Source organism: Neofelis nebulosa, chromosome 9 (assembly GCF_028018385.1).
Source record: "Neofelis nebulosa isolate mNeoNeb1 chromosome 9, mNeoNeb1.pri, whole genome shotgun sequence".
Taxonomy (NCBI): Eukaryota; Metazoa; Chordata; class Mammalia; order Carnivora; family Felidae; genus Neofelis; species Neofelis nebulosa.
In genome coordinates, this window is record NC_080790.1 from 91,421,612 (window position 1) to 91,433,975 (window position 12,364).

Below are 12,364 nucleotides of genomic sequence, written 5' to 3' on the forward strand. Positions count from 1 at the left end.
TAAATGGGTAAGATGTACTAAGGAATCTACTGAAATCATTGGTGCACTATATGCTAACTAATTTGGATGTAAATTTAAAAAAAAAGATTTAATTATTTTTAAAAAAATGTTTAAAAATCTAACCACAATTCTAAATAGAAAGGTAGTCAATATAAATCAATAAAGCCCCCAAATTCCAAATTTCCAAATAGTATACATTCATTTCAAGTAAATAATATACTTATTATTTTATTTGGGAAATTAAATACAAAAATACATCATACAGTTTAAGTTCGGGAATGCTGCTGGGCTGGCAACACAGCAATGTGCTCCACAGCCATGCATCCTCACAGCAGACCCGTGTGGACTGTAGGGCTCACCTGGCTGCGTGCTTCCATGTGCTCTGGGAGTAGAATACAAGGGAGTGGCTACAGACCCACAGTTAAAATGGCAACATCATCCATCCCATTCACTAGGGAATTTTTCCTTATTGTTTATCCATAGAGATTTAGGTGAAAATCTGATCCGGCTACAAAAATTATGGGTTGAAATTCTTTTGATAATGAAAATAATCTGCAAAGGACAGCCTATGGACCTAAGTAGGTCTACTATGAAAATATACAAATTCACATCCCAAGTAAAGTCTTTCTATAACTTGATTTCTTGAATATAATTTTGGACAGAAACATTTCCCGTGTAAAAATGAAACTGCACATACAGCATATGCCAGGTGCTGGAGTTATCTGGACTTTCAAATTTGAATGCCTCTTTCAGATTACTGGGCTGCTCGTGCAGGGGCCAGGTGGAGAAAGGCCACAGACTACCAGATAGGAGCACTCTGTGCCTCTCCAACCACTACTGTTCACATTTCATCAAAAAACAGAAGGTGCCCTCTGCTTCATGTGACTTTTTAGTCAGTGTGAATCGGGGTATGGGGGAACTTGCACAAAGTTCCTCTTCTAGCCCCAGTTTCTATTTCCCTCTTCCAAGTGGTGATACTGGTAGCCACCTCACAAATTCACAAGCAGACAAGAGCCAGACCAGGCATTGCTATTGGAAATGGGCAAAATCCACTGTGTCCTTCCTTTCTGCCTTCCCAAATAGCCAGATGATACATATTATTGTCATTAAACATTACATATACTGAGAATTTTTTTTTAAAATTTTTTTTTTTTAATGTTTTTTATTTATTTTTGGGACAGAGACAGAGCATGAACGGGGGAGGGGCAGAGAGAGAGGGAGACACAGAATCGGAAACAGGCTCCAGGCTCCGAGCCATCAGCCCAGAGCCTGACGCGGGGCTCGAACTCACGGACCGCGAGATCGTGACCTGGCTGAAGTCGGACCCTTAACCGACTGCGCCACCCAGGCACCCCACATATACTGAGAATTTTGATAGACCATCAGCTCCACCTGCCCAGGTTGATTTGGAAACACATATCCCAGAAATCCAGCTTGGGGCCTACACAATGCACATCACCAGAAACAAGATGCAGAGACCTACCTTCTCCCTATACAGCAAGAGATTGTTTAAAAGAAATTCAGGAGCACCAGGGTGGCTCGGTTAAGTGTCTGACTGCAGCTCAGGTCATGATCTCGCGGTCCATGAGTTTGAGCCCCACATCAAGCTCTGTTGTCAGCTCAGAGCCTAGAGCCTGTTTCAGATTCTGTGTCTCCCTCTCTCTGCCCCTCCCCCGTCACACCCTCTCTCTCTCTCTCAAAAATAAACATTAAAAAAAAATAGAAAGAAATTAAAATGGCGGTGGGGTGGCTGGGGGCAGGGCAGGGGCAAGTGTGACTATTCGGCCTCCTTGTCCTCCAGGGGCCCCCTGGACATCATGCAGGTACGAGCACCATAAAGATGTAGACTTCAGAGCAGGTCTTTGACTACCCATGGGAAACTGTTAAAACAGCTGCAGTGCAGAAATAACCCAAACCCTATGAACCCAAGCATGGTTGCAACCGATGTACTGGACAGACAGATCCCCCTGGAAAGCTGCACAGCCATAGACTTCTCAGTACAGAGGGGACTGCCTTCCATTGTTAAATCTCTTATTGGTGCAGCAAGAACTAAAACATGTGCAGAGGAGATCCTGGGAAGATGGCGGTGTAGGAGGACGCTGGGCTCACCGCACGTCCTGCTGATCACTTAGATTCCACCTACACCTGCCTAAATAACCCAGAAAACTGCCAGAAGACTAGCAGAACGGAGTCTCCGGAGCCAAGTGCAGACGAGAGGCCCACGAAAGAGGGTAGGAGGGGCGGCGAGGCGGTGCGCGCTCCATGGACTGGCGGGAGGGAGCGGGGGAGGGCGGGGGTGGGGGGTTGGCCTGCCTGCCAAGCAGAGCCCCCGAGTCTGGCTTGCAAAAGCGGAGGGGCCGGAGTGTGTTCCGACAGCAAGCGGGACTTGACATCTGGAAGGTTATAAGCTAACAGCTCTGCTTGGAGGACTGGAGGGCTGGAGGACAATGGGAGGGAGAGTTGAGCCCCGGATGACAGAGCTCAGCTTGGCGGGGAACAAAGGCGCTCGCCAGCTCCAGCTCCCTCGCCCATCCCCCAGCCAAAATCCCAAAGGGAACCAGTTCCTGCCAGGGAACTTGCTTGCACCACACAAACACCAAACGCTGTGCTTCTGCAGATCCATCCCTCCAGCAGGTCTGACTCCCTCCCGGTGCTGCAGGGCCCCTCCCGAAGCTGAACCTGCCCCTCCCGCCCCTGTGCTCCTTGCCGATCCACCCCAGCTAATATGCCAGATCCCTAGCACCACAAGCCTGGCAGTGTGCAAGTAGCCCAGATGGGCCACGCCACCCCACAGTGAATCCCGCCCCTAGGAGAGGGGAAGAGAAGGCAAACACCAGTCTGAGTGTGGCCCCAGCGGTGGGCGGGGGGCAGACATCAGGTCTGACTGTGGTCCCGCCCACCAACGCACGTTATTCAAGACAGAACAGGGGAAGTGCCCCGCAGTCCCGCACCACTCCAGGGACTATCCAAAATGACAAAACGGAAGAATTCCCCTCAGAAAAACGTCCAGGAAATAACAACAGCTAACGAACTGATCAAAAATGATTTAAACAATATAACAGAAAGTGAATTTAGAATAATAGTCATAAAATTAATCGCTGGGCTTGAAAACAGTATAAAGGACAGCAGAGAATCTCTTGCTACAGAGATCAAGGGACTAAGGAACAGCCAGGAGGAGCTAAAAAGTGCTATCAATGAGCTGCAAAATAAAATGGAGACAACTACGGCCGGATTGAAGAGGCAGGGGAGAGAATAGGTGAACTAGAAGATACAATTATGGAAAAAGAAGAAGCTGAGAAAAAGAGAGATAAAAAAAATCCAGGGGTATGAGGGGAAAATTAGAGAACTAAGTGATGCACTAAAGAGATATAATATATGCATAATTGGTATTCCAGAGGAGGAAGAGAGAGGGAAAGGTGCTGAAGGTGTACTTGAAGAAATCATAGCTGAGAACTTCCCTGAACGGGGGAAGGAAAAAGGCACTAAAATCCAAGAGGCACAGAGAACTCCCTTCAGACGTAACTTGAATCGATCTTCTGCATGACATATCATAGTGGAACTGGCAAAATACAAGGATAAAGAGAAAATTCTGAAAGCAGCTAGAGATAAACATGCTCTAACATATAAAGGGAGACCTATAAGACTCGTGACTGATCTCTCTTCTGAAACTTGGCAGGCCAGAAAGGAATGGCAGGAGATCTTCAATATGATGAACAGAAAAAAATATGCAGCCAAGAATCCTTTATCCAGCAAGTCTGTTATTTAGAATAGAAGGAGAGATAAAGGTCTTCCCAAACAAACAAAAACTGAAGGAATTCATCACCACTAAACCAGCCCTACAAGAGATCCTAAGGGGGATCCTGTGAGACAAAGTACCAGAGACATCGCTACAAGCATGAAACCTATGGACATCACAATGACTCTAAACCCATATCTTTCTATAATAATACTGAATGTAAATGGACTAAATGTGCCAACCAAAAGACATAGGGTATCAGAATGGATAAAAAAACGAGACCCATCTATTTGCTGTCTACAAGAGACTCATTTTAGACCTGAGGACACCTTCAGATTGAGAGTGAGGGGATGGAGAACTATTTATCATGCCACTGGAAATCAAAAGAAAGCTGGAGTCGCCACACTTATATCAGACAAACTAGACTTTAAATTAAAGGCTGTAACAAGAGATGAAGAAGGGCATTATATAATAATCACGGGGTCTATCCATCAGGAAGAGCTAACAATTATAAATGTCTATGCGCCAAATACAGGAGCCCCCAAATATATAAAACAATTACAAACATAACCAACCTTATTGATAAGAATGTGGTAATTGCAGGGGACTTTAACACTCCACTTACAGAAATGGATAGATCATCTAGACACACAGTCAATAACGAAACAAGGGCTCTGAATGATACATGGGATCAGATGGACTTGACAGATATATTTAGAACTCTGCATCCCAAAGCAACAAAATATACTTTCTTCCTTTTTTCTTTTTTCTTTTCTTTTTTTTTTAAGAGAGAGCTGTATATTTGACAACCTCCCCCTTTTTTTTTCTAATTTTTTTTTCAACGTTTTTTATTTATTTTTGGGACAGAGAGAGACAGAGCATGAATGGGGGAGGGGCAGAGAGAGAGGGAGACACAGAATCTGAAACAGGCTCCAGGCTCCGAGCCATCAGCCCAGAGCCTGACGCGGGGCTCGAACTCACGGACCACGAGATCGTGACCTGGCTGAAGTCGGATGCTTAACCGACTGCGCCACCCAGGCGCCCCAAAATATACTTTCTTCTTGAGTGCACATGGAACATTCTCCAAGATAGATCACATACTGGGTCACAAAACAGCCCTTCATAAGTATACAAGAATTGAGATCATACCATGCATACTTTCAGACCACATGCTATGAAGCTTGAAATCAACCACAGGAAAAAGTCTGGAAAACCTCCAAAAGCATGGAGGTTAAAGAACACCCTACTAAAGAATGAGTGGGTCAACCAGGCAATTAGAGAAGAAATTAAAAAATATATGGAAACAAATGAAAATGAAAATACAACAATCCAAACGCTTTGGGATGCAGCGAAGGCAGTCCTGAGAGGAAAATACATTGCAATCCAGGCCTATCTCAAGAAACAAGAAAAATCCCAAATACAAAATCTAACAGCACACCTAAAGGAAACAGAAGCAGAACAGCAAAGACAGCCTAAATCCAGCAGAAGAAGAGAAATAATAAAGATCAGAGCAGAAATAAACAATATATATCTAAAAAACTGTAGAGCAGATCAATGAAACCAAGAGTTGGTTTTTTAAAAAAAATAAACAAAATTGATAAACCTCTAGCCAGGCTTCTCAAAAAGAAAAGGGAGATGACCCAAATAGATAAAATCATGATTGAAAATGGAATTATTACAACCAATCCCTCAGAGATACAAACAATGATCAGGGCATACTATGAAAAATTATATGCCAACAAACTGGACAACCTGGAAGAAATGGACAAATTCCTAAACACCCACACGCTTCCAAAACCCAATCAGGAGGAGATAGAAAGCTTGAACAGACCCATAACCAGCGAAGAAATTGAATCAGTCATCAAAAATCTCCCAACAAATAAGAGTCCAGGACCAGATGGCTTCCCAGGGGAATTCTACCAGACATTTAAAGCAGAGATAATACCTATCCTTCTCAAGCTATTCCAAAAAATAGAAAGGGAAGAAAAACTTCCAGACTCATTCTATGAAGCCAGCATTACTTTGATTCCTACACCAGACAGAGACCCAGTAAAAAAAGAGAACTACAGGCCAATATCCCTGCTGAATATGGATGCAAAAATTCTCAATAAGATACTAGCAAATTGAATTCAACAGCATATAAAAAGAATAATTCACCATGATCAAGTGGGATTCATTCCTGGGCTGCAGGACTGGTTCAACATTTGCAAATCAATCAATGTGATACATCACATTAATAAAAGAAAAGAACCATATGATCCTGTCAATCGATGCAGAAGAGGCTTTTGACAAATTTCAGCATCCTTTCTTAATAAAAACCCTCGAGAAAGTCGGGATAGAAGGAACATACTTAAAAATCATAAAAGCCATTTATGAAAAGCCCAAAGCTAACATCATCCTCAATGGGGAAAAACTGAGAGGTTTTTTCCCTGAGATCAGGAACACGACAGGGATGTCCACTCTCACCGCTGTTGTTTAACACAGTGTTGGAAGTTCTAGCATCAGCAATCAGACAACAAAAGGAAATCAAAGGCATCAAAATTGGCAAAGATGAAGTCAAGCTTTCACTTTTTGCAGATGACATGATATTATATATGGAAAACCTAACAGATTCCACCAAGTCTGCTAGAACTGATACATGAATTTAGCAAAGTTGCAGGATACAAAATCAATGTACAGAAATCAGTTGCATTCTTATACACTAATAATGAAGCAACAGAAAGACAGATAAAGAAACTGATCCCATTCACAATTGCACCAAGAAGCATAAAATACCTAGGAATAAATCTAACCAAAGATGTAAAAGATCTGTAGGCTGAAAACTGTAGAAAGCTTATGAAGGAAATTCAAGAAGATACAAAGAAATGGAAAAACATTCCGTGCTCATGGACTGGAAGAATACTGTCAAAATGTCAATACTACCCAAAGCTATCTACACATTCAATGCAGTCCCAATCAAAATTGCACCACCATTCTTCTCGAAACTATAACAAGCAATCCTAAATTCATATGGAACCACAAAAGGCCCCAAATAGCCAAAGTAATTTTGAAGAAGAAGACCAAAGCAGGAGGCATCACAATCCCAGACTTTAGCCTCTACTACAAAGCTGTCATCATCAAGACAGCATGGTATTGGCACAAAAACAGACACATAGACCAATGGAATAGAATACAAACCCCAGAACTAGACCCACAAAAGCATGGCCAAATAATCTTTGACAAAGCAGGAAAGAACATCCAATGGAAAAAAGACAGTCTCTTTAACAAATGGTGCTGGGAGAACTGGACAGCAACATGCAGAGGATTGAAACTAGACCACTTTCTCACACCATTCACAAAAATAAACTCAAAATGGACAAAGGACCTGAATGTGAGACAGGAAACTATCAAAACCCTAGAGGAGAAAGCAGGAAAAGACCTCTCTGACCTCAGCCATAGCAATTTCTTACTTGACACATCCCCAAAGGCAAGGGAATTAAAAGCAAAGATGAACTACTGGGACCTTATGAGATAAAAGGCTTCTGCACAGCAAAGGAAACAATCAACAAAACTAAAAGGCAACCAACAGAATGGGAAAAGATATTTGCAAATGACATATTGGACAAAGGGCTAGTATCCAAAATCTATAAAGAGCTCACCAAACTCCACACCCAAAAAACAAATAACCCAGTGAAGAAATGGGCAGAAAACATGAATAGACACTTCTCTAAGGAAGACATCCGGATGGCCAACAGGCACATGAAAAGATGCTCAACGTCGCTCCTCATCAGGGAAATACAAATCAAAACCACACTCAGATTATCACCTCACGCCAGTCAGAGTAGCCAAAATGAACAAATCAGGAGACTATAGATGCTGGAGAGGAGGTGGAGAAACGGGAACCCTCTTGCACTGTTGGTGGGAATGCAAACTGGTGCAGCCACACTGGAAAACAGTGTGGAGGTTCCTCAGAAAATTAAAAATAGACCTACCCTATGACCCAGCAATAGCACTGCTAGGAATTTACCCAAGGGATATAGGAGTACTGATGCATAGGGGCTCTTGTACCCTAATGTTTATAGCAGCACTCTCAACAATAGCCAAATTATGGAAAGAGCCTAAATGTCCATCAACTGATGAATGGATAAAGAAGTTGTGGTTTATATACACAATGGAGTACTACGTGGCAATGAGAAAGAATGAAATATGGCCTTTGTAGCAACATGGATGGAACTGGAGAGTGTTATGCTAAGTGAAATAAGCCATACAGAGAAAGACAGATACCATATGGTTTCACTCTTATGTGGATCCTGAGAAACTTAACAGAAACCCATGGGGGAGGGGAAGGGGGAAAAAAAGAGGTTAGAGTGGGAGAGAGCCAAAGCAGAAGAGACTCTTAAAAACTGAGAACAAACTGAGGGTTGATGGGGGGTGGGAGGGAGGGGAGGGTGGGTGATGGGTATTGAGGAGGGCACCTGTTGGGATGAGCACTGGGTGTTGTATGGAAACCAATTTGACAATAAACTTCATATATTGAAACAAAAATAAAACATGTGCAAGAACATTCTGTAGTGGATCCTACAGAGAAAACAAAGGGATTTTAATCTATTAATGTTTTATTTACAAATATGGCTTCAGTAGGTGAGACTTATATACAAACCACATCCTCACGACCCAGAAAAAACTGTTTTGACTGAAGAAGCCAGTCACCATGAAAGGAATCAGTCTCACCAGTTACCTTGAAGGACTGATGGCAAGTGTGGGATCTTCAAATGCTAATAAGGGCCAAGAAGCAATGGAATGGGCATACATAAATTTAATGCTGAGATTGAAGAATTGGCAGGTTTGGCGAGAGGGAGAATAGGGACACCAATGGTGGCAGCATTTGTAGGGAAATGACAAGGAAAGTTGGTATGTGACACCTGCTCCCCCAGGTCTCTGCAAGCTGGAAAAATTCGTTATTTAAAAAATAAAACTATATTTTAGGCAGAGTTTTTTTTAATAAGTTGAAGAAAAGCTGTATGAATTTTGATCAAAACAAAGAGGTGCAGGGTTTCTAAACCAAAGGGATCATCTGAAAGTAGTATTGTTTGAAATGACCATCTAATTTTGAGGATTCCAGTATTCATGTAAAAATTTAACACATTATGAAAAGGACTTAAAAATCATATTGGCATTATTAAATCTCCTTTAGAATTTGGAAGCTTTTCATGCACTGGAACTCTGGCTTTAGACCAACCCCAGAACAAAGCAGAGCCACCTAAATACATATAATTACCCGACTGTGGTAAATACACTTCATGTGCTTGCATGAGGAAATGCTCTTGATTATTTTCATTTCATTCATTCACTCATCCATTCCTTCATTCATAATGTTCATTTGTTTATTTTTGAGAGAGAGAGAGAGAGAGAGAGAGAGAGAGAGAGAGAGAGAGAGAGAGAACGTGAGCAGAGAATGGGGAAAGAGATTGGGAGACAGTATCCAAAGCAGGCTCTACACTGACAGCAGAGAGCTCAATGTGGGGCTCAAATTCACGAACATGAGACCATGAAGTCATGAGATCATGACCTGAGCTGAAGTCAGACACTTATTTTTTTAAAGTTTTATTTTTATTTAAGTAATCTCTTCACCCAACATGGGGCTCAAACTCACGACACCTGAAATCAAGAGTTGCATACTCTTCCAACTGAGCTAGTCAGGTGCTCCTGAAGGAATGCTCTTTAAAAGGAGAAGTTGCATAGTTTTAAAAGACATATTAATTTGTATAAAATAACTTGCTCTGCTATAGACAACGATTAAAAACCACAGTGTTTTCTTTTGGTACTTAAATGACATTTTTGGAGTAAAAATTATCACTAGAGTAATACATGACTCCAACAACAACAAAAAAGGATTTTATTGTATTAAAGGATACTGTATTAATTTGCCAAAGTTTTGTAACTTAGGAAAGGTATTACTACCTTCCTTGGATTTGTACTTTATGTTTTATGACTTAGTATACTGTACTGTGGGCAACATCAGAGATGTTCATTAATGAAAATAATCATTACTATTGGGGGAAAAACTAAGAAATTCAAATACTTTCATTACTTTTGCATTACATTTCATTTTCATTACTTTCATTAAAAAATTGTTAAAAAACACACTTTAATAACTACAGGAATGTTAGGATTATAGATACAGCTTATTACAAAGAGGAAGAAGAATCCTGTACAAAAGGATACTCCTCAGCCAGATATTCCTGTTTATCTTCATGAATGTCTGTAACTTTTAAAACCAAACAGGGGAAGGTGGAGAAGGACATGTAGAACTTTCCGTGTCTTGGCTCTGCCTCACACCATGGGGAAAAGCCTGGCAGCACCTCAGCCCAATGTCAGGACAGCACATGCTCCAGAATGCCCTGTCTGACCAGCTGCTCACACTTCCACCTAGGTAAGAAGTGCTGAGAGGAATCGGGGTGTGGGGCGGGGAAGAGGAGAGAAAAGAAACGATTGGAAAAGAATTTAAAATTACATTTTGCATCATTAAAAAGCAGCAATTTGATTACATATTTTTCAAACAGCTAAGCAGTTAAAAGCTAAACAAGTATATTTGCTACTTTAATCAACTGAAAATTGATGCCACCTAGAACCACACTGAATTCTGATTTTTATAAACAAATTCATAGTTTGTTTAAGTTCAATTTAAACTGAAGAATTCTGCATTCCAGTATGAATTTTGCTTAGTGTCTACATTTTGGGATTTATGCACAGAAAATCCAGGGGTGAGATTCTGTGGCAGTGGATTACAAATGTGACAGCAGTTCGTTAATAAGACCAGGGAAAGGAGCATCTTCCCCATTAAGCTTTCTCTAGTATTGAGTCGGAACATTTATTCTTCTAGTAACAACAGTGGCAACTTTCCTCCTATATTGTACAAGGATTAAAAGTATCTGCAACCTACAACATGGGTGCTGTTCACACACTGCTTGTGACACTGGTATCCAGCTAATGCTTGCCCTCTGTGTCCTCCTAAGAAACCACTCTCCTTCTGAGGCAGAAAGGAGCCTTCCTGTCTGACTCCCTCAAAGCACAGAGACTTAAAACGAAATGTTTACTGAAGTCTGGGCTGAGGAGGTGCAAGAAGCAGGGCAGGAAAACTTTCCAAGCTCACAGGTGACCAAAGAAACCTCAAAGAAAAGAAAGACATACTTGGGTAAAAACTACAAATGCTATGTCAGAAAAGTATGAGCAAATACTCTTAGAAAGTAACTGCAAGGGCACCTGGGTGTCTGACTCTGGATTTCAGCTCAGGTCATGATCTCACAGTTTACGGGATCAAGCCCCACTCTGAACTGACAGTATGAGCCTGCTTGGGATCCTCTCTCTCTGCCCCTCCACTGCTCACAAGCACGTTATGTGTGCCCTCTCTCTCAAAATAAAGAAATAAAAAAGTAACTGCAGCAGGAGAAACTGTCAAAATTATTCCAGGATGCGCAATGTAGCTCAGTGGCCCTGTGCACCTCACCAGTTCACAGGCCCATTCATTATGAGGCCTGTGACTAAACAAATCCCTCCTGACCAGCCAGGAAGACTCATGGGCTGAAGACACACTGCTGTCTAAACTGTTAAGTGAGGTTTTAAAATGCCTTGAGAACATAAAATGTAAAAAAAAAAAGGGGGGGGAAATTGAGTTGTTCGTTTAAGTTATTCTAATACCTACTTAAAAGGGGGAGGAGGTTCTGATTTCTGAACAAACAGAAAATGCTTGCCATATGCACAAGTATAAAGAAATGTATGCTGGGGCGCCTGAGTGGCTCAGTCAGTTGAGTGTCTGACTTGATTCCGACTCAGGTCATGATCCCAGGGTGGTGAGACCTAGCCCAGAGTTGGGCTCTGTGCTGAGTGTGGAGCCTGTTTAATATTCTCTCTCATTCTCCCTCTCCCCCTTTCCCGAGTACACTCTCTCTCCAAAAAAAAAAAAAAAAAAAAAAGTATGGCAAAAAAATGTTTCCCCTATTAATAAATGATCTACACCAGGTTCTACAGAAAACTGTAGAAAACTGGTTTTAGATGTGGTCAGACATTTTAAAAATCCCTTTAATATCAATTATACTAGATAAATAAATAGTAGGTAAAAAAACATATAAAACTGTTTTCCATTTTTATACCTGAGGGTAGGGCAATACTGAGAGACAAGTCAAAAGCATCTCAAGGGAAAGGCTTCTGCATGGTCCACACAGAGAGTGACAATTGTTTAGTGGGGAGCAGGAAGAGGGACTCAGCTGGTTTCCAACTGCCCCAGGCCCACCTGGGCACTCCAGTGAAAAATCACCGTCTCAGCACACTAGGTGGGGAGATCAGCCACAGAGCTTGAGAAAGAAATTCAAACAGGACGGTGCTGGAGATGCAGTTTTCTCCTGTCTTGCTTTATGAGGATAGCTTTGCTCTTGTGAATCAGAGCTTCCTGCTGGGTCCTACAGAAGGACAGATTTTTATGAGAGCATTTCTTTAGCATCTGCTTTCTATTCATTATTATCCTACTTCGAAGAGGATACTTGGGAAGGAAATTTTTGCCTTACCAACCAAAGATTTTAGGGTCCCCTGAAAATGTGTCTTTAAAATGTTAAAACTTTGGGGCGCCTGGGTGGCTCAGTCGGTTGAACGTCC

At 41.8% G+C, this 12,364-nt stretch overlaps 1 protein-coding gene and 1 pseudogene across 3 annotated transcripts in view; one reads left to right on the plus strand and one right to left on the minus strand.

Moving 5' to 3' along the window:
• Window positions 1–278: 278 nt before the first annotated feature.
• On the plus strand, window positions 279–8,962 carry LOC131486337 (PRELI domain containing protein 3B-like; annotated as a pseudogene).
• A 626-nt stretch (window positions 8,963–9,588) lies between these two features.
• The window catches only part of GINS1 (GINS complex subunit 1), a 28,791-nt gene continuing 26,015 nt past the window's right edge, over window positions 9,589–12,364 (minus strand). For 2 of the 3 annotated variants that reach the window (XR_009248769.1, XR_009248768.1), the window contains exons 7-8: window positions 11,866–12,171; window positions 9,589–10,158 (exon numbers count right to left, since the gene is read on the minus strand). Coding sequence is in view for 1 of the 3 variants with exons in the window: in XM_058684672.1 (XP_058540655.1) it covers window positions 10,090–10,158 (69 nt within the window). In the remaining 2 variants the exon portion in view is untranslated. The remainder of the gene's footprint in view (window positions 10,159–11,865; window positions 12,172–12,364) is intronic. The other variant, XM_058684672.1, reaches the window with a different exon arrangement.